The sequence below is a fragment of the Hevea brasiliensis genome, chromosome 9 (genome assembly GCF_030052815.1).
Source record: "Hevea brasiliensis isolate MT/VB/25A 57/8 chromosome 9, ASM3005281v1, whole genome shotgun sequence".
Classification (NCBI taxonomy): Eukaryota; Viridiplantae; Streptophyta; class Magnoliopsida; order Malpighiales; family Euphorbiaceae; genus Hevea; species Hevea brasiliensis.
The window spans coordinates 19,943,955-19,966,712 of NC_079501.1; the positions used below are offsets into that span (position 1 = coordinate 19,943,955).

Sequence of the window (22,758 nt, forward strand, 5' to 3'; positions counted from 1 at the left end):
TTTCTATGACAGCATGATATGGGCAGTCATGATTTGGGTAAACTTTTTTAATATGGGTTTTAGGGTAACATAAGATATTTATAATAATATGGGTTATGGGTTTTTTTATATGAATAATACTACAATATGTTTTTTTTTTTCAATTTTTTATAGAGAAGCAATTGTTGTTATTATTTTGACTGGGTTGATCCATATTAAAACTTTCCAACAAAATCTAAATAAAATAATATTGAATCAAATATACCCATCGAAAAAAGCTATAACAAATAACATACCTTAACTGAATCGGGAGAAAACAGAAATGAAAGTCCCAAACAGTGAACTTGATAGTAATTTGTGAGGTAATGTTAAATTCGTAAAAAAAACAATGACCAAACTCACAATCCTTCAAGGGAATAACAAGCAAACTGACAAATCGATAAACCAAGAGTGAACTGACGAATTGAGGGAATAACAAGAGAGAGAGAATAAAGATGAGAAAAATAGCATTCAAGCGAACAGTAACAAAAGAACCTACGTTATACGCTTCAGGTAAAATCATTGGTGAATAATGAGTTATGAAAAGAAATAATTGATGGATTTCAAGTGATAATTTGCGATGAAGAATGAACCTGATGATGAAGAAATTGAAGGGACACAACCTGCTGTATCAAAGAGAGAGAAAATGTAGATAAAAGAGTGGAAAAGTGAAGTAATACAAGTTGGAGGAGAGACAAAAAAGGATAAGTGATTCTTAATCTTACCTGTACATGCCAAATTATATTTTTACCTTCAAACTGGTTATTGTAAGTTGTATGAGATTTAAAGTGACATTTACTGTAGTTTATGAGGTTTTAAGTGAAATTTTAAAATTCATGTACAATAGTATTGCAAATCCTAAAATTCATGTACCATAGTTGAAATTTACCTAATGCTTTAAAAGTACTACCAAAGCGGCCCATCTAATCTGGCTTTTATTAGCATCCCTATAGACATGGTAAAATTGATTCGTATAAAATTTAATTAATAATCTGAATTTTATTTTAGAAAATAAAAAATTAAAATTATTATTTTTTTAAAGGTACCTTTACCTAAAATAATTGAGAACTTGAAATGCTTTAGGCGGCGCGGCCAATGTCACTCCTATGTTTACTTAATTTCAGTATTTTAAAAAATTAAATAAATAATCAAATAAAATTAACTTTTTAAATGATTAAATAAATTAAATTGATTGATTAAAAAAAAAGATTTATATATTAAATAACAAATAAATAAATTAGTGAAAAGTATTAAAGTGGGAATTACCAAAATCTTAAATTAGCTGGGAAAGTATACGAGAAGAAGTCTCGCGTAAGATGTTTCTGGATTTTTAGTGGAAGCACCTAGCCTAGCAGGGAGCTCTCTACTTCTTTCCTTTCTCTTCAACTAGAAAGTAGAAACGCCAAAAACAAAACCATGGATCCTGAAACGGCGCTCGAGTTTGTGAAGCATGGAGCCACACTTCTTCTCCTCGACGTTCCTCAGTACACCCTCCTTGGAATTGACACTCAGGTATATTTTATTCTTCTGTTTTCCGTTTGCTTCCCAAGAAAATCAAGAAAAATTATATACTATGTGACCTTATTTTCTTTAAGTTTGATATGCTATAAATATTTATGCATTACGACCGCAATTTCCTTATTTAATTCTCTTTTTCCCCTATTTTTTAGATGTTTACTGTTGGTCCTGCTTTTAAGGGCATTAAGATGATTCCTCCTGGTCCACATTTTGTTTACTATAGTTCATCCAGCAGGTTCGTTTTTGTATTTTTCAATCAACGAAAATCGGAATGAATGATTCCTGTGTATTGGCTCATTTGCTTCTGAAACTTTTTCTTTCTGTGATTTGAAATTTGTTTAGTTTTAATTTATTGGTAATTTTGTTTGCTTAGTTTTTTTGAATTCTCTGTGGTGGATGGCATGATAGCCAAGAAAATATAAGTTTTTTTTTTCTGTCAATATTGTATGTCAAGAGATGTTCTTACGTACACTTTGCCTATACACCCATCTAATCAATAATTGATGCATTATTTAAAATTATGGTGGATCCTATCCAAATTATGCAAGATGCTAACTAAAATCATGGGTTGCTAATTTCTTATTGGCCGAGTGTATAAATCAAATTATACACCCGGGAGTGTAGGTAAGAATTTTCGGCATGGTCAAATGTCATTTGCTAGTAATATTGCCAAGTTAATATGTTATTTTTGAATTTGTATGTATTTTACCATAAGATGTTAACATTTTTTAGTGAAGAATTATTTTTGATAGGCAACATTGACACTAGGTATTGAAATCACTTATTATTATTTAAATGTCCCATTAGTGATTGGTTACTTACTCAAAATGAAGAGATAAAACCAATGAAGAATTAGATCAGCACCCACTTTAGGTTTATGGTTATTTTCTGGTACTGATGATTTCTTTGTTATAAAGCTTTTGATTGTTGATACTAATAACTATTGCCAATTGCTGAATTAGTTATCTTCTAACTGTTGGAAGTAGCGCAGAAGATTGCCTTCTTATTCTATTTCGTGCTTATTTTTTCCTTGCAGGAATGGGAAGGAGTTCTCACCGATTATTGGCTTCTTTATTCATGCTGGCCCCTCTGAGGTCTCAAACCTATATGAATTATTTTAATTCACTATAATGTCATGCTTTGCTGCACTTATTGATATTGAATAGATCATTTGTAATCATTTTTCAAATTTCCTTTGATTTTTGATTTCATTTTTCAAAGAATGGTGACCATCATCTATTTAATTATTCTCGGCTACATTGCCAACAATGAAAAAAGTGTCTCCTGGTATGGGTTTTCTGCAGATAAAACTGGTAGTTCTGAACTTTTTGCATTATGCATATATTAATTCCAAGTAATGGATAATGTGGATTGAGATTGTATAACTTTACAGTTTCTTTGCTACTATAGATATAGGTTTGAAATGAGCCCTTGACTGTGAAGAGCACAATCTGGTTTGAGTGTGTGAAGTCATGCAATGTCAGATGCATGACACAGTGAGGAAACATTAATAATTCTTGAAGAAAATGAAAAAAGAAGTTTTAGATGGAATATCAGATGGAAAATATTATTTGGGTGAGCATGTAAAATTAAGTAGAGTCACCCATATCCAATCTCTTGAGTATTTTTTTGGGCGGCAGAAGGTAGTTTGATACTGGGAAAAGGGAATAACTTTAGGGGTTGAACTAAATGCTATCTCTTAATGAATGCACAAGGATATTATTACTTTGACAATGGTATATGTAAGAAACATCGTGTGATTTTGAACGTTTGATTAGTTTGCTGCTTTGGCCTAATGGCTAATTCATTATCACCTGCTTAGTGAAACAATGAATGAACAAGGTGAAGGAATTTTTTTCATAGTGTTGCCAAATACGCATTACTCTGCTGTCTGCTTTGTGTCTCAATAAGGTTTTCTCTGAAGCAGTTACTCCAGCTGTTGATTGATAAAAAATCTGCAAATGTTGTTAACAAAGAGTGATTAATTGTTCAAGCATTTTGAAGTTGAGTGCTGATTTTTCCCATTTTTTCTTAATGACTGGAACAGGTGATTGTCCGTAAGTGGGATCAACAGGAGGAACTACTTGTGAAAGTATCAGAGGAAGAGGTTTTCTTTCTGGCCAATTGTCATACTTGATTCCTTGCTCCCAATTTTCATACTGTCTGCTATAAATTCTCAAGCCAAGTTTTGGGCAATCCTTTCCTTATTTTTTGCTGATGGGAGCCAGCTCCAACATGCGAGGAAAGCACTAGCTTGATCATGATTGTTTTGCAACATCACGATAAGTTTGGCCTGATGTTTGCTCATAAAAGTTAAAATTGATTTAGAAATTCTTAGTTGATATATTAGCTAACTTGAGACAAACTTTTCTAGCAGTCCCTTTATTGGATTGAGTTGTGATACAGTTAGGTTTGGTCCTTGACACCTTGTTGTCTCGGTTTCTTTCTTCATTTTGAATATGGTTTGTTTGTGTGCTCTGTGGCTCCAATAAAGAGGGAAACAGTAAAATCCCAGGGGAATAGTTTTTCTTGTTTGGCATGGAATGAACTTAGGTTCTCTTCAGAAGAAGTTAATACGGAAGTTCTTATGGCTAGTACTTCTCAGTGCAATATGATCTGTTAATGGTTGAGAGGATTTAAACTTTATGGGATTAGGGACCTAAGATTCTTCTGGTGGTTTAGGTTCTATCATAGAAGGTTCCTGTCTGCTTTTACCTACAGCTGAATCCCTGATTCATAACCTTCTGAGATATATCGATACACGTTTGTAGTTTATGTGATTTTAGTTTTTAACTTTACCTTTGATTTGGGGGAGAGAAAATCCATCTAGTGAAAAATGATTTCCTAAATCAATCAGTCATAGTAGTTTGCAATTTAGAATTTCTTGTTCAAATGGGAAATATTACTCTAATCGCTTCACTCTATGTTATTTCCTAGTTTTGCAGAGCATTAACTTTGTTTTCTTGTGTTTGTTTCCTTTTCTTCTTTTTGCCTGCCAAGGAAGAGAGATTTTCTCAAGCAGTTAAAAGCTTAGAGTTTGACCGGCATCTTGGTCCTTATAATCTAAGTCAGTATCGAGAATGGAAGCGGTTGTCTAATTACCTTACGAAGAATGTCATTGAACGAATTGGTATTTCCTCTGCATCAAGTTCACAGTTTAGTTATAACTTGGAGTCCATTTGTTATTGCTTTTTGATGTTTTTGATAATTTTAGGGTTCCAGTTACACTGCATTTAATTTCTGCTGCTTTTCAATTTCCTTTGATTCCTTTCATTGTTTTATTTGCTTTCGAGACACTTTATAGATGTAGATTGGACCTGATGATCTGCGTTCGTAGGTGTCTCTGTTGAATCTGTTCTACAAATGTTCAACTATCCCAATTTTTTTTTGAGAACATGATATATCTCTATTATACTTCCTCCAGTAGTGAATTCTTCATAACTTCTTTTATTTAAATTATTCATTGAATTCACAGAACCCATTGGAGGAGAAATTACAGTTGCAAGTGAGTCTGTGATGGTTAAAAACAGTCCTAAAACAGCCATGGAAAAAGCTTTAGAGGAGCAATTGGAGACCAGCAAGTTCTCAGCATCTGCATCTGCATCTGTTGACAAGTCAAAGAAGAGAGGATGTTACTACACTAAAATTCCTCATGTTATAAAGCGCAGAGGAATGAGTGGGGAAGAACTTACGTCTTTGAATCTTGACAAGGTACATATTGGTATATGTGATGTGAGCTTTGGATTATCACTGCTATATGATAGTGTCTCTCTAAATCATTTCATATTTGTGGTTGATAGTAGATGCATTTATTTATCTGTCCAGACAGAATTATTGGAAAGCATTTTGATGAAAGATTACGGGGGTTCTGAAGACTTGCTTATTGGAGAGCTGCAATTTTCCTATATCGCATTCTTGGTATGCTCAAGTTAACTGACATTTTCGCGTGGTAATAAATATTATCAGATCTTTATATTACTTGAAAATTTTGCAGATGGGCCAATCACTTGAGGCATTTTTGCAGTGGAAGTCTTTGGTTAGCCTTTTATTGGGTTGTATTGATGCTGTAAGTAATGACATGTTTGGTTTCTCCTTGTTTTCTTTAAATAATTTATCCATTTCATGGTTTCATCTCTTGTTGTGGCCTGTGTTGACTTTCTGTTCCCTTGATTCTGTCCATCTCTCCCTCTGTACTGTCTTTATGACATTCTTGCTTCTTTTGTAAGCTCTATTTTCAGTGAGCTAAATCAATTCATTTTATTCTCTTTTATATAACTGTATAAGTGTGCATGGGCCTATGGACAAAACACAACCAACTCTATTGTGTGCATGTGTGAAGGTTTTCTTTTCATCTTCACAAAGTGGTAATTTTTTTAGACATTGGTTGTTATAATGCTAATATTGTGAATATTTTATGAACCTTTGCTCTTTTTTCATTTTACTTATTTTTAGATTTTCATACTAGAAATTGGTTATTGTGAGATGTCTTATGATAGTGTTTCAAGAGATATCTTATGGAGAGTGTTAGAACGAAAGAGGGTATCTATTAGGTACATACAAGTGTTTAAAGATATGTATGAAGGAGCAACAACTATTGTGTGCACAGTGGGAGGTGACACAACAGATTTTCCTATCTCAATTGGATTATACCAAGGTTCAGCTGTAAGCCCTTACTTTGTTACATTAGTTTTAGATGAATTGACGAAACATATACAAGAGAGTATCTCTTGGTGCATGATGTTTGCCGATGATATAATTCTGATAGATGAGATGCGAGAAGGAGTCAATAGAAAGTTAGAGCTTTGGAGAAGTATTCTAGAGTCAAATGGTTTTAAATTAAGTAGAACGAAAACAGAGTACATGTATTGTAAATTCAGTGAAAGCCGAATTGGTGATAGGGAATGAGTTAGTTTGGATGGAGTGGTACTGCCCCAAAGTAATCATTTTAAATATCTCAGTTTGATCCTTCAAGTAGATGGGGGATGTGAGGAGGATGTTAGTCATAGGATTAAGCCGGATGGTTGAAGTGGAGAAGTGCCACGAGAGTTTTATGTGATCGCAAAATTCCCAATAAGTTGAAAGGAAAATTTTACCGTATAGCCATACGATCGGCCATGTTATATGGTAGTGAGTGTTGGGCACTGAAGGAGTCATATGTGTCTAAGATAAGAGTTGCGAAAATGAGAATGTGAAGGTGGATGAGTGGTCATACTATATTAGATAAAGTCTGTAATGAGAGTATTAGAGAAAAGGTAGGAGTGGTGCCAATTGAGGATAAGTTGAGAGAAAGGAGATTGAGGTGGTTTGGTTATGTGAAGCATAGACATACGAAGACTCCAGTTAGACAAGTATAACACATTAGGTTAGAGGATAGAAAGAAAAGAAGGGGTAGACCTAAATTGACTTGGAAGAGAGTAGTACAACATGACCTAGAAGCATTGGATATTTTGGAGAATTTAACCCAAAATCGTTTAGAATGGAGAAAGAGAATCCATATAGCCGACTCCAAATTCTTAGGATAAAGGCTTAGTTGAGTTGAGTTGAAATTGGTTATTGTGAGGCTAATATTTTGATTCAATTATGAATATTTACTCAATTAATTTTTTTTAGCACTTTTTTTCCTGCACCTCGTTCTCTTGTGCCTTGTGCCTTTTACAAATATGTTCCTCTGTGGAGTTACAGCCAGATTTGGACAAGGTTTTATAATATTTTATTTTTGATATGTTGTGATTTTTGGTTTCATGGTTTTTTCAGCCATTCCATACAAGGAGTCAGCTATTTACTAAGGTAATGTTCTAATATCAGTCAAATGTTTGTTTGTATTCTATTGAGTATTACACGATTGTAGTGATTTTGAAGTACTGTAGTCAAAGATAAAAAAAAATATTGGTTTATTAACTCTAGCAACGGAGGTCTTATCCTGATTTATGGAGTTCACAGTTCAGATAGATAGACATACTTTTTTAATACTTTGCTCAAATTCAGGCCATTTTATTTCTTATCCTAGAGGCTTTCATGTCCGTGCAAACACTCAATTTTAGGTTTTCTCTCGTAGACTTTATCTGTTAAATTGCAGTTATGTTTTTCTAACCAAGTTGACCCCTTTTTTTTTTATATATATATTCTTAATTGCTGTCTCAAAATCATCATTGTTTATAATCATCACCAAAATCATCAAGGGTGTGGTGATTTTGGATATGACACAAGGATGGCACAAATCCACCGAGAAAATCTGAATTCAATACAACGTTAAGTTACAAACATGTCAGACCCAAAAATTATGTAATATGAACCATTTTGAAATTAAAATTAATAAATTTATTTGTTATCATTTTATCATTTTGAGATTGTAATTAGTTATTGCAGTTAAGAAGTCCCATATCTTTAAAATTATTTGCCATTATTAATTATCCTTTTTGTGCGGTCAGATCAGTGTTTACTCTTGGTTTTAGGCATGGGATTAAATTGCCTCGTTTATGAGGCCATGTGTAATAATTTTAGTGTGTATGGTTGATCCTGCTTAATGTACAAGTTCTTGCTCCTTTTTTGTGTAAGTTGAAGTCAATGCAGACATCTTCAATTCAGTTGATTATGCTTCCTAATATTTTTCATTTTATAAATTTTTTGCAGTTCATCAAAGTCATATACTATCAACTGAAATATGGACTTCAGAAAGATAGAGAAGAAACAAATTGTGCAGGGGTAGGTGTATCAACATTGTTGGACGAGTCTTGGTTTTCTGCTGATAGCTTTTTACACCGACTATGTAAGGTAACTTTCAGCATAAAAATTACCCACTTTTTCTTTATGCATACAGAAGAAAAGTTGTTTTGCATAACTGAATTGTGTCACACTGATTCAAACATGTTAATCTGCTTATGAAGTCCTCAGCACTTAGTTGATCTGGTAAATTGAGTACAATATCTTGTAAAACTTGGCTAGCTTCTTTTCCAAGAGGCCAAAAGGAGGAAGGAGGGATGTGAGGGAGAAATTCAATTTTTAGCAATGTAGAGTCCTATTACATTGCATGGGTAAATTTTATGTTAAAGGTACAGGCGTACAGCTTATCTATTAAAGGTTGATCGGAATTGCAGGATTTCTTTTTGTTGGTGCAAGATGCCTTGGTGGTTGATGGAGATCTTTTGATGTGGGTATGTACATCAATTCTGGATTCTTCTTACTAAGATTTATTTGTTCTTTTATGCAATATATATATTGATGGCTCAAAAGTTCTACTGTGGGAAGTGTTGTCATTAAATGATTGGTGTTGTTGGTGCTAAAAATTTCCTATAGTGGCTTTTGATGAACTGATTGTTATCTTCTCTCTTTTTCTCTCTTTATCTCATGCATACTGTTCAGCATTGAAAGGACAATTTACCGCTCATATGGTAATGCATGCAGCTTCCTTTTTTGTCTCTTATAAAATGATAGCAGTTTTTGCAAAATTCCTGGGTCATATTTGTGTATTTAATATTTGCTTCTACATTTTGAAATAATAAATTCTCTTTCATTGCTTTAAGAAAATCATTTTGCCTTTGTTGGCCATTTGCAAGAAAGATTCATATGTTGTCCCTCAATATGAACTTTCAAGTGCAACGTTCTATTACAGTTTACAGACTTGAAGATTTGAGGATCTTAACCTGTAACAACCTAGGACAATATCCTTTGCTTGGAAATCAATTGCTATGAATCTATTTGTTATTTTAATTTATTAAATTTCAGGTTTAAAGCTTACTAACTTCAAGTTTTATCAATGGATATTCTCGTACTGTACGGTCTAAGGGACAATGTTACATGCATTTTCATTTCTAAATGTTGCAGACCAGGAGTCTCAAAGAACTGCTTGAGACCAGTCTGGGATGGGAGTTCCAGCAGAACAGTGCAGTGGATGGAATGTACTTTGAAGACGATGACGAGGTGCATTTACATGTGTATTACCTGTGGCATAACATCCATCTTTCATGTCTCTCTCTCTCAATTTTGGTTATCATCTTATGCAGTATGCTCCTGTTGTTGAGATGATGGATGACACCAACTATAATGAAGCTGAAGCAACTTAGACCAGAAAAATAGAACCCCCCCTTCACTGTGTTTAACAAATATCAGTATGAGATGAGTTGCATGTAGTGCTAAGGTGGTTTTTGGAGGACAGTTTGGGTTTTCCATGCGAATCAATTGCGTAATCATCTTGGCGGATTAGAGCATAATTTGTTTGAGGATGAATATGTTTATGAACTTTGTATATATATATATAGATAGTTTATGAAGTTTGGGATTAAGGCCTAATTGATGTTGTTGATGAGATAGTTATGTAGGCTGACTTATTCTTAGATTTTATTTTTCACTAAAATGGTTAGGCGGGTGGGAAATAGTTCTGAAAAATTGATCACCGTGTGCCTCGTCAAGAAATTCATAAAGCCTTCTCTCGTTTGCTATTTACAGTTGGGTGAATGCTCGCGGGTCCCTCGAGGTTTTGCTTAAATAAATAAATAAATAAAATTAGGCACGTTGTGGATTTTTGGCACTCATTCGGATCAAGTGATTTTGCTCTTTCCAAATAAGCAATTTTAGTATTTAATACGATCATTTTAATATTTTAAATTATAAATATATTTTTGTAGATTACAGGTATTTTATAGCTCCCTGAGTGAGGCATAATCTATTTGTACTGAAAAGATTTACTATGGATTGAAGTGTTCTTAATGGGGATTTATTTTTTTACAAAGATGAAATACTTAATTTTTTTAAAAAATTTTTATTTTATTATATTTTAATTTTTAAATTATTATATTATGAAATATTTCACTTTTTAAAAATTTATATTTTTTAATATTAATGATAATATAAGAATTAAAATTATTATTATGGAATTTTGCTATTATCTCGAAATAAAGTGTAAAAATGATTTTACAAATCTATTAGGGTAGGGTAGTGCATGTTGCATGGTAAAAATTAAAAACCGATTAGAATGCCAATTAAAAATTAAAAATAATGGGCCTGGGTAATTATTTTGTTGAAGTAAGCTCCAGTTTAAGTGCGAAGTAACCTAAGCTCTAGCCAAATAACCTAGTGAATCAGTGAGTGGAGACCCAACTCGGTTGGCAGAAGGCTAAGATAGATGGCCGCTCGACGCTGTTCCCTCCTTTCATTCCTTCATTCCGTCTTCAGAATCTCAAGGCTCCGTTCTCTACATCCACCTTCTCTAAGGTCACACGCTTCTTTGCTTATAAAAATATTTGTAACTTTCTTCTACTTCGATTATACTTTTGAATTAGCTGCTATTTAATGGAAAATTATGAGTAACCCCATTTCTACCTCTCCCAGATTACAAGGTCTTTCTCACTCTGTTATAAATTATTCAAGAAATCACATTTATGATGGGCTTTGTCCAAATTTTCAAGGTCAGTTTCATTATTTTTATTTTATTTTTTTATATGTATATATGTGTGTTTTGAATGGATATGCTCATGTTTCTTCTTTTTTACCCTGTTTATTGTTTCTTAGATGAGCTTTACGAAGTTCATTATGTGTGAAAGATCATTTACAATTCCTAGTACTAGTTTTGTCAATGGAAATATTGGTAGCGTAATCCATGTGCTTGTGAAAAGTCCTCATAGCAGGCATTTATTTATTACCTGAAACGAACCCGGTTCTTCTTATTTATCTATTGTGCTAGAAGATTGATTTCGGGTCTGAATCTTCATTTGGCGCTCTGTGAATTTGGGTTCCGTGTGCTATTGAAATCCTGTGGATATCCATCGCCCCCAACTCTTCGTTTGGTTGTCAAGATAGAAAGGGACCATACTGATCATGGAATTATTAATTTCTGGTTGAAATTGCTTAAACAGAGCAGTTTTAAGTCCATTTTCTTGTAGTATTCGCTTCATTAGCGTTTTTTAAAAATGTTATCTTGCAACTGCGAAGGTATTTCAGGTCGATAGTTTTTCGAATCTGCTAGCACCTTGAACTCATTTGGAGCAGCGTCGCAGCACTACTACTGCCAACCTTAGCCAAGACAGATCAAAGAAATTATAAAATAACTTGTATTTATCTTGTGTAGAAGGATTTATAGTAATTTAGAATCCAAGAAGACTGCGTGCTGTTGCTTATCTTTGAAAATGATGCATATCCTATATTTGCTATTTTGCAGCATCTCGATCATATGCTCGTCCTCGAGGCAAGCATTATGACCTATTTGGCAGTGCTAAGCCTGGTGATGAGGAATTCAAGAAAGCATGGAAGAAAGAGATGGAAGAAGATGATTGCTTATGGACAGGAAGTGAAGATGAAAGCGAGGATGAAAATAATTCCAAAAAGGGTCAAAATCGTCTTGAAAAAGAGATTCGGAAAGTAAGGCAGCAGGCAAAGGAGCACTCACATCTTATTGATGCTGATGATAGTGATGAGTTATGGAGTGTATGGTCTGGGAGTGATGAGGAGAAGACTCTATGGACTGGTAGCGAAGGCGATGATGATGATGATATTCCTACAGAAGCATACCCAAATGAAACTAGTGACAAGTATATAGATAAATTGTTTGAATTTGAGGAAAAACCCAAATATCGCACAATCTCTGAACTATTGAAAGCAGAAAATGAACCTGAAGAGTTGTCCCCTGGGAAGCAAGCTAGGAAACTTGCAGTTGAGAATGCCTTAAAAAAATTGAAGAAAGGGCCAGATGGGCGTTACATCAATGTGTGGGAAGTCATGAGTGATGTAGACATTCTAATTGGAGCATTTGAAAATATTGTCTCTGGGCCTGAGTATGAGGAGCTTAGACAAGGAGGACCTAAAAAATTGAATATGCAGTTTTTCAAGGATATACAAGCGCGTATGAGAGATCCAAATTACAAGTTCTCACCAGAGTTGAAGTTAAAACCAAAGAGCAAACTAGTTCCAAGAAAGAAATGGCAGAAGGTGCAGTCTAGACGAAGGAAGGCACAAAAACGCTAGGTGGTAGTCTTCTCCACTCAACATTGAGACAAATTACTTCTACATTTGTTGACCATTGGAAGACTGTTTTTTGCATTCTCCACATATTGTCCTTCCTTAAGATTACGGCTGATTATATGATACTTTAGATGAGCATGGCTGTAATTATGGTTTCTTGATCACCTTTAAAAGCTTGCTTAGTAATTTAATTAGAGGCAAGTTCATTCTTCTTTGTTTTATATATATATATATATAGTTTAAATGTTTCTTTTGTTTGTAACTTCACACCTGATTTTGTACACACAGGGTATATATAATGAGAAATTGTTAGCTTTCTTTTGGTTTCTCGTGTCCTTGTAGTATTTTGTGTCAAAATGGTCTGCTGATATATTTCTTATATTATGATTCTTTTCTAATGATTAATGGCAGCAGTTTTTGTTTGGGAATCAGGTATCTGCATTGTTTATCTACTGGCCGAAAAAGAGCATTGCCTGCAATAAGAATGATTTTATTTTCTCTTGGAATAAGACAACATTTGTAGCCAGGAAAACGTGTTCCTAGATAAACATTGTTATTAAGCTGGGATTGGGAAAGTAATTCAGTGGGTGTGACCTTTTGAGGGATCTAATTAAGCAGTTTGGGTATCTCATGGCAACTGTATATCTTGAAGGGTTTTTCAAGTTCTTGAATGCTTATTTCGAAGAGGGACACAAGATTTCACTGTCATACGTTAATTACAGCTGACCTTATAGAAAATGGGATATATAAATGTCCGGAAGTCTTGGTGATTACAACTGCTTGGTCGGAATTTCCAAATTCATGGAGCTATGTGTGCTGCAACTCATTTTATTTTTTTTTTAATCACAAATCAGCTTTTTCACAACCATAACTTCATGACAGAGTTGTATCGTTGGTCAGCTCTTTTTTTTAAGCAGAAAAATATGGGCTTTTTATCACATTAAATTCATCTTTTTTGGTTTTGTCAAACATAAAAGAACTATAGGATTTGTAAGGAAAATACTGCTCTTGGAGTTTGGCCCCAAGATAAAAAGCTAATCCTCTTTCCAACCAATGCTAATCCTTAGAATTTGGTTGTAAAACTTAGGAAAAAACAAACAGATGGTGTGATTGATATACTTAGTTCTAAATGGCTTCTCCTAGTAAAGCGCGTAGTTACAATGATGTGAAAACAAAATTAGTTTGAATACTTTGCAATTGTATTGCCAAATTTATTTGAATTATGTCCAATGATGGTGAATGACTCTTCAAGTATTAGACTCATATTTGTTGTTCATTCTCTCCAAATCAAAGAATCTAATTAACTCTGAACAATAAAGAAAGCATCATAAAACCAATAACAGAGTAAACTGAATGTTGAAAGAACTTCTAAATTCGGTAAATTAGATAAGTTTCATAAAAGATATTCATACCATACCAATACCTATATGACTAAATAACATTTCCGGTCTAGTTTAACTTTATAACCATCTAACTTTCCCCAGTGCTATAACACCCCACCTCTAGTCTAATCTTATTACAAGTAGGAGTGTGGTGGTGCAGAGAAATTATATCCAGTATAGGGTGGGGGCATTGCCAATGCATGATTCATCACACAAGGCTGATGCATGTAAAAATCATTTATCATATTATTATTGGCATTTCCATCTTGCACGTAAATAAAATTCTTCTGCATCGATGGGTAGTTATAGTGGTGGCCTTGCTGTATATTGCTCGTTATCAGGGATTGTAGATGATTATGTTTATAACTTGGCGTCCCGTCAAATTCTTGGCCTCCTAATCCGAGAAAACCAGTCCCATTTTCTTGATAATCTGCATGATCTCCCAAGGAAGTCATATCATTCTCCGATCCACTATTACGGGCAAAATTATCCTCATCCATGTATACATTTCTCATTCTTTTTGCTACCATTAGATCCTGTTCAGTTTCAGCATCCGCAACCTTCATTCCAACATTCTGGTAAGGAAAGTTTTCTAAGCCCCCAATATCTTCAATTTCGTTGACAAAGGATGCAGGAAACATGTACTGGTTCTTGGAGGCATTGAGGTCATTGGCTAGAAAATGCATTTGGTCCATGGTGACCTGTTGGTTCAATTTGTGCTTGGAAGTTGGAGACCAAAGCTCTGCCCTTTTCCCAGATTTGACTAACTTTTTAATCAGGGTAGAAGAATCCACACAGCCTGACACTATCACTACCTGGTGTTCTGTATCTATGTCTATTGTGTATACACCTGAACCCAATATCATATATGCTAGCAAATCTTACAAAAGAAGGGGAGAAAAATAGTGGCAGAGAATAACATAGAATGTACAACCATAATCTATATAAAAAAGAACAAGTAAAAACCTTACTTAAAAACAATTATAAACAAAATGGCAAAGGTGAGAGTAAGCATATAATAAGATTACCTTCAATTTTTTTGAGGAGTTTTCTCACTTTTTCCTTGCAACCTTCACAGTTAATGTGTACTTTGAGAACATGTGTCTGAAAAACAACATGAAATGAAGTAAAAGAAACCCAGGTAAGGGAAGCAAACTTGGTGGCAAAAAGTAAAAGAAACAAGGCATAACAAAAAGGCCTTCGGCGAGACTGATAGAAAAGAGAAGCAAAATAGGCAGACCTCAATCTTCAAGAACTCATGACTATTTCTCAACATTTTAGTAAGTGCTTCATAAATAAAGAATGCAACAACAGATTCTCTCTACTTTGCTGCTTCTTTTACTGTGTTTTCTTTCCTTTAAATACCATCTCCATCTGGATTCTGGAGAGAGAGAAAGCTCTAGGCTTTCTAATGAAAAACCCACAGAGAGAGAGAGAGAGAGAGATGTACAACAAAAAAGGAGGTCTGAAAAGTGTGATTTGACTAGGCTGCTAGAATTGACAGGCATAATCTGTGTGCCAATTTTCTTCTTATCTAAGACAGAGTGCAGCATGTTCTCGTGATATAGTGTATTGACATAGTGAATTAGTTTGGTCATGGAAAGGGCTTGACTAGTTAATTCAGTTTGTAGTCTTCTTTCTATGGGATGTGTTCCCAACTTGCAATTTATGGAAAATTTCTGGTTGGAGGTATTCTACACTACAGACTGCAGATTTACATTACATGAAATGGAAAAGCTGCTAAGTAATATCAACCTAAAGTATTCATATTCTTTATTCATTTATTAATGTAGCAATAATTTAATATGTTTGCAAAGCTCTCAATCTCCAGCAGGCAACAGTTTGAGTTTTCCACTTAATTTGTTGCAGGAAAGGAGAATCAAATGTGACTTTTGTCAATATCTTTTATATTGTACGTCCAAAATGAAATCAGGTACTTTGTAATCTGGAATGCAACTGAAATCGGATTTTTTTTTGCAGAAAATATTTTTGGATGTGTAGAGATTTTCTTTTTTGTTTGTTTCTTCTACTGAAAAGGTGTTTTGGCTGAGAAGATCACATAGCCAAGGTGAGAATGCACAGACCATAAACTAATCAAAAGAACAATCATAGGGAAACCCAATGGTAGACATCCATATCATAAATTTTGTTTTTAATTATAAATACTCATTGCCAATCGGAAAATTCTTTCCAACACATCAACATTGTATGTGTTTTTTTTTTTTTTTTTTTTTTACATAGAAAACTTTTAGAGGCGGAGAGGATTATATTATGAGAAACAAATATATATTTTTTGTGAGTGGGCAATACAGTATGATTTATGGGCCGTGGAGGGGCTATGGGCCTATGGCTGTCCAAATACCTTCTCTAATACTTTCAGACCTCCAAAAGTGTTTTAGGTAGTCATTCATGAAAACGTACTCTCCCCCAATTGGGATTTTGATGTTATATAAGACTGATGTTTATGGATTCAGTATATAATTTTTAATTTTTAATCTCTTCCTTCTTCCACAGACTTAACTTTATATTTATATATAATATAATAATTTTTTTCATGTTATGAATGATAGTATATTTGATATTTAAATTTAATGTCGTCTATAATTAATTTAATTTTTATTCACGTTATTATTTACTTTTTATTACTTTAATCAATAAATGAATTATTATATTTAAGGATAATCATCTACAAAATAAATTTTACTTTATTAAAATAAAGTAGCTGTAAAATTTCCATTTAAATTTGGTTAAATTCGAAACTCCAGTAACGTTAATTGAATTGTGATTTCAGGGATGATATGGGGAAAATTTTATTATGTGTATATAATCATTTATTGTGTTTATATGATTTGATAGTGATAGTAACTATTGAAGAAAGAATACAAGTAATGAATAAAAGGATTGTGTATTTGTCTGTGTCTCATTTATAAAGATATTACATCTATTTATATATGACAATGTGACCTAATTTAGATAATAATAATAATTGCTGTAATTATGCTACACAAATCTCCTATAATCATGCTAATTGCTGTAATTATGCTAACATCTCCCCTCAAACTCAAGGTGGTAGCACAGGTGCCAACTTGAGTTTGCTTAAGAGATCTTGAAAGCGAGTGGGAGGATGCATTTTGGTGAATATATCAGCAGTTTGGCTGACAGAGGAGACATGAATCAAACATATGGTGCCATTAGCAACATGATGACGTACAAAATGACAATCAATTTCGATGTGTTTGGTACGCTCATGAAATACATTATTATGAGAAATCTGTATGGCACTTCTATTATCGCAATGAAGCATTGTGGCAGAAGAATGAGTGACACTCAAATCAGTTAATAACCATCGTAACCAAAGTAATTCAAATGTAGCATCAGCAAGAGCACGATATTCAGATTCTGTGCTAGAACGTGCAACAACAGTTTACTTTTTGCTACGCTAAGAGATAAGAGAATTACCCAAGAAGAAACAATAACCAGTTGTAGAGCGATGATCCGCGGATCAGAGTAGCCAGATAATACTAGGGAGGAGGTAGCAGAAAAATGCAAACCATGAAAAAGAGTGCCTTTGATATAACAAAGGATTGGAAGTACTACAGAGAAATGAGTTGAGCGAGGAGCAGACATAAGATGAACAAAGATATGAAATATCAGGTCGAGTAACTGTTAGATAAACAAGACTCCCGACAAGTTGTTGATATAAAGTAGGATCATCAAGAGGAGTGCCATTAAGAGGTGTAAGTTTGCAATTGAGCTCTAATGGGGTTGATACTATTTTGCTATCAGTGATGCTTGCTCGAGAAAGTAAGTCGGATGCATACTTGGCTTGAGATAGATAATAGCCATTAGAATTTTTAGAAACTTCAAGACCCAAAAAATAGCTGAGAGAACCCAGGTCTTTCATTTCAAAATGCTGATTGAGATAATGTTGTAACTCTGAAATACCAGATGAATCATCTCCTGTTATTATCATATCATCAACATAAAGCAACAGAAGAATAATACCACTGTCAGTTCAGTGAGTGAATAATGCAGAATCATGTGGACTACAGAGAAAACCGAGTTGAGCAAGAGTGGAACTAAATTTGGCAAACCAAGCCCTGGGATCTTGTTTTAATCCATATAAGGCTCGTCGAGGTTTGTAAACCTTATGAGGAGAATGATAACCAGGAGGAGGATGCATATAAACTTCTTCTGTTAAATCACCAAGAAGAAAAGCATTTTTGACATCCATCTGGAAAAGTTTCCATTTACAAACTGCAGCAATAGCTAAGAGACTGCGAATAGATGTTAGTCGGGCCACTGGAGCAAAAATTTCTTCATAGTCGATACCATACTCTTAAGTGTACCCTTTGGCTACTAAGCGAGCTTTGTAGTGTTCAATAGTTCCATCAGAACGGGTTTTGATTTTGTAAATCCATTTGCAACCAATAGGGGTCTTGCTTGGTGGAAGATCAACTAAATCCCAAGTATGAGTTTTCTCTAAAGCCCAAGTTCATAGCTTGCTGCCAAAGAGGGTCAGTACTTGTCTCATGATAAGAACGAGGCTCATGAAGGGTTGCAATAGTAGAGTAACAGTGAAAATCAGAAAGATAATGAGGAGTTTCACTTACACAGGTAGAACGACAAAGAGTAGTGCTAGGAGGAGACGCAGGCATAGGTACTGGATCAACAACTGGTGCAGATTCAACAGGGGCAGGTGTAGTTGGTCTAATATTGAGCACATCACAATCACCTGGATCAGGACTTGAAAACAGCTCTTTGGAGGAGTTAGTGAAAAATAGAGAGTTAGTATTAACAGAGTGATAAAATTTGGAAAGAGAAGAGAATATAGTATTGTCCCAAAAGGTAACATGACGAGAGATGCATAACTTATTAGAAACAGGATCCCAACAACGATACCCTTTGTGTTCAAGCCATAACCAAGAAAACAACATAGACGAGCACGGGGTTCTAATTTGGTATGTACATGAGGTCGTAAAAGAACAAAAGAAATACATCCAAAAGGTTTAAGGATGGAATAGTCAAGAGGTTGTCCAAACAACTTTTCAAAAGGAGATAAATTATGAAGAACCAAGGTAGGAAGACGGTTAATAATATAAACAGCATGAAGAGCTGCTTCTCCCCAAAATTTTTCTGGACATGAGGCAGAAAGAAGAAGAGTAATCAAGAATATGGCGATGCTTTGAGAGGTGTGAGGATAAGAACGTTGAACAACGGTGCCTTGTTGACTAAGAAACTGAAGTAAAGAAAAATCCCAATATTCCATGGTATTGTCTGTTCGGAGAATTTTAATGTCACAAGAGAATTGAGTTTTAATCATTTTTGCAAATGTGATGTAAATTTGTGATAACTCAGATCGATGTTTCAAAAAATATATCCAAGTAAACCGAGAATAATCATCAATAAATATCACAAAATAACGAAAACCATTTATTAAAGAAATAGGAGAAGGACCCAAATGTCAGAATGAATTAAACCAAAAGGAGTGTCTGAAGTAGTATTATTATGAGAAAAAGATAATGCAGGTTGTTTTGCAAGCTGACAATTTAAACAATTAAATGACTCAAACTTAGTAGATCCTAATAATCCACGAGAAATTAAAGGTTGAATTAAGCATGACCAAGACGAAGATGCCATTGGTGAATGGAGGAATTAGGGATTGTAGAGACACAAATCTCGAGAAAGATGTAAAGATGCAAGCTCAAATAATCGACCCACTCTGTGACCCTCCCCAAGAATTTGTCGGACACTGACACCATGGGGAGAAAAAATAACATTTAGTCATTTTCACACAAGACCAACAAAAATAAGATTGAGTGCCAAATTAGGGATATAATAGGTGTTAGGGAGATGAAGATTTGAGGTAGACACATGACCTGTGTGATGTTCATTTTAGTACCATTTGATGGATTGGTGGTAAGGAAGATAAGACAAGAATTTAATATTAGTGGTCATATGATTACAACATGCGAGTCAAAAGCTAATAAGAATTACCGAGTGGCGGACATGGCGGAGAATTAGAAGAGATAACCTGCTTGAATAGTGCCTCAAGATCACTCATGGTGATGGCAGAACCCTCAATAGAAGAAGATCCAGGCTTTGAGACATTCTTGAATTTAGAATGCCCTCCTTTTGGTCTTAGAGGGCGTGTGGGACAATATTCAAGAATATGATCATAATCATGACAATATTTACATTCTATAGTAGGACAATATGCAAAAGCATGACCAATTTGATTACAATTCTTATAGAGTTGATTGCCAGATTTCTGATGTGAGGATCGAGTAGTTGCAAGAGCAATTTCAAATTGAGGAGTTTTATCCAAACTGAGATGAGTCTCTTCAAAAATAATCTCTTGAATAGCAGTATCCAATGATGGGAGTGGATTTCGATGTAGCAGGGACGCTCGAATGGCCTCATATTCTGATCGAAGAGCCATTAGAACTTGAATGAGATGAAAATGATCTTCATTGATTTTGGCCTGAGATATTTGATTCCAAATGGGTTGAACCTGGGCAAGAAAATCATTCACAGATTGACCTGCTTCTTGTTTCAGATTATGAAGAGTAATCCACAACTGATAATAGTGGGCAAGTCCAGTGGTCTGATATCGATTAGCCAAAAAATCCCAGATTTTTTTTGCAAAGTCATAATTAGCAAATTGGATGTGGATGGACGAGACAAAGGTATTGCGAAACTAGGTGATGATCTGATCATTTTTACTATCTTAATCCTCAAGACGATCAGCAAATTTTGCATCAGTTTCATCGTTCTCTCTTGTCAGCGTAGTGATATCTTCGGTAACAATACGCCAAAGCTTGCGACCTATCAAAAAACTTTTCATTCCTTGAACCCAAATATTGTAGTTGGAACTAGTCAGAACTGTTGCAATATGTTTTGAAATATCAGATTTCTCCATTGATAATAAGATGAGGAGAAAAAAAAATGGTATAATAACAGGAATGAAAGAATGAACCAGAACAGGTTGTAGAGAGAAAAGAGAGACCCCAGAAACTAGAAATAAAAGTTTTACGGCTCTGATACCATGTTAGAAGAAAGAATACAAGTAATGAAGAAAATGATTATGTATTTGTCTGTGTCTTATTTACAGAGATATTACATCTATTTATACATGAGAATATGAGCTAATTTAGACAAGAATAATAATTACTGTAATTATGCTACACAAATCTCCTATAATCATGCTAATTGCTGTAATTATGCTACATAAATCTCCTATAATCATGCTAATTACTGTAATTACGCTAACAGTAACTTTGGAAACTTCAAAGATACACATAATTTAATTAATAAAGTGTAAGTTTCCTAAGGCAATGGGGTTGGCTTTATTATGGTATTAGGATGAGATAAGGAGGAATATCAATGGGATGGGAGCATAAAATTTCTCTGTCAGATTCTTTGAGATGATGAATGTATTATTCCATATATATAGCGAAATGTATAAGGTTGGTTGATGCTCATAGAGCTTTTCTTTGGGTAATCATGTGATATACATATGAAATTCAAAATTTTTATTGCAAAAGAGATTATTAGTATTTGAATTCTTAACTTTTTGACAATATAAAATGGATATTTATTAATTTAATTTTGATTGAAAATTGAAAAACTTAATCTCATAATATTAACACATTATGGATAAAATGAAAGATTACAATAGGTGTATTATTTGAAGATTCCTAATAAAGTGAATATACTTTTTATAGAACTGTGATCAATTCAGTTATGTTATATTAGAATGAATATTGTGCATATAAAGTACAAAATATTTACAAAATAAGTGTGACAAAAATATTAATATTAAGATAGATATCTGGTAACACATCAAAGAAAAAAAATTATAAATGATCATATCTATATCTATCAGAAAATGAATATAGCACATATTAGAGATAAAATGAGAGAATATCAATTAAAATGATATGGTCGTGATCAATGTAAAAGCATCAAGTACTCTAGTAGGGAGTATGATAAGTTGGTAAGAGAAAGAATGAGAGGGGAAAGAGAGAGGATTAAGATGATGTAAAGAAAAGTGATATCAAAGGATTTATGAGTTTTGAATATTAATAAAGATTTTATGTCTAAAATAATCTATATAATAATTTTAATTAAAATTCAAACTAAAAATTTTAGAGTAACGAAGAGCACTGAGTTTAATCAACAAGAATATATATTATTTTATATGTATAATAAAGCGGAAGGAGGAAACCCTACAAAGAACAGCCGCCTAAAATGATTCACAAATGCAAAAAAGTGGAAGTGGAGACTTGAGGAAGGTTCATGCTGGGCCTTGTTATGGGCTTTGATTCAAAGAAAGAAAGGTAAGGCTTTAAAAGGCCCTTCAAAGAAAGAGACATTCGTTTGATCATGTTAGCTGGAGTTAACAAGCTTTCTATTCTATCTATCTCGCAGAATATTAGCGGACAAAGCCAACTATGACTTGCTTTCCTCTAATAATTATCCTTCACTTTATGGTTTGCTTTTAGAGCCTAGCTGTACTTGTAAATGCACTTACGTTGTTCTAGTGGGAAAAGGAAAGGCATTTTGGCACAAGTAATTAATTAGGCACTAAGCCTTTAAATTCACTCTTGAAATTATAACAATCGATTCTTATTCTGATTGAAATTTAAATATGAAATTTATAGTTTTAGAGTTAACTCTAATATTATTAAATTAAAATTTATTAATAATTTTATTTATTTATTTATTTTAGAGTTTTTACCGTAAGAAGTCACTGTTTTCTGCTACAAATCTTCCTATTTTTACCCATTTTTCATTACCTCATTTCAACTCAAGACATTATTATTTGAAGTGACTTTGAATGTTACCAAATCATGGACATCTTATCATTACATGGTAAACGTAAAAT

General features: G+C 33.8%; 3 protein-coding genes across 5 annotated transcripts; 2 read left to right on the forward strand and 1 right to left on the reverse strand.

Annotated features, from left to right (window-relative positions):
• Window positions 1–1,333: 1,333 nt before the first annotated feature.
• LOC110658004 (uncharacterized) lies at window positions 1,334–9,975 on the forward strand. Of its 2 annotated transcripts, none has more exons than XR_009151313.1 (13): window positions 1,334–1,530; window positions 1,689–1,771; window positions 2,573–2,630; window positions 3,584–3,643; window positions 4,537–4,666; window positions 5,012–5,247; window positions 5,362–5,454; window positions 5,531–5,602; window positions 7,291–7,323; window positions 8,167–8,307; window positions 8,614–8,687; window positions 9,358–9,453; window positions 9,537–9,596. XR_009151313.1 is itself a non-coding variant. In XM_021815451.2 (13 exons), exons 1-13 carry the CDS (start codon window positions 1,435–1,437, stop codon window positions 9,594–9,596), a joined length of 1,215 nt encoding a protein of 404 aa, XP_021671143.2. In that variant the 5' UTR covers window positions 1,340–1,434; the 3' UTR covers window positions 9,597–9,975. The 2 variants fall into 2 exon arrangements, 1 of the variants encoding a protein (XP_021671143.2); XM_021815451.2 differs by having other exon boundaries at window positions 1,340–1,530; window positions 8,631–8,687; window positions 9,537–9,975.
• A 463-nt stretch (window positions 9,976–10,438) lies between these two features.
• Window positions 10,439–12,812, forward strand: LOC110658003 (uncharacterized). Of its 2 annotated transcripts, none has more exons than XM_021815449.2 (3): window positions 10,439–10,743; window positions 10,861–10,937; window positions 11,687–12,812. In XM_021815449.2, the coding sequence occupies exons 1-3, from the start codon at window positions 10,655–10,657 to the stop codon at window positions 12,487–12,489; spliced, it is 969 nt and encodes a 322-aa protein (XP_021671141.2). In that variant the 5' UTR covers window positions 10,439–10,654; the 3' UTR covers window positions 12,490–12,812. The 2 variants fall into 2 exon arrangements, with proteins under 2 accessions (XP_021671141.2, XP_021671142.2); XM_021815450.2 differs by lacking the exon at window positions 10,439–10,743 and adding an exon at window positions 11,461–11,579.
• Window positions 12,813–13,842: 1,030 nt separating this feature from the next.
• Window positions 13,843–15,305, reverse strand: LOC110657973 (heavy metal-associated isoprenylated plant protein 37). Its single transcript, XM_021815411.2, has 3 exons — window positions 15,109–15,305; window positions 14,897–14,972; window positions 13,843–14,718 (listed from the first exon to the last, which is right to left on the reverse strand). The coding sequence occupies exons 1-3, from the start codon at window positions 15,142–15,144 to the stop codon at window positions 14,003–14,005; spliced, it is 828 nt and encodes a 275-aa protein (XP_021671103.2). The 5' UTR covers window positions 15,145–15,305; the 3' UTR covers window positions 13,843–14,002.
• Between the last annotated feature and the right edge of the window lie 7,453 nt (window positions 15,306–22,758).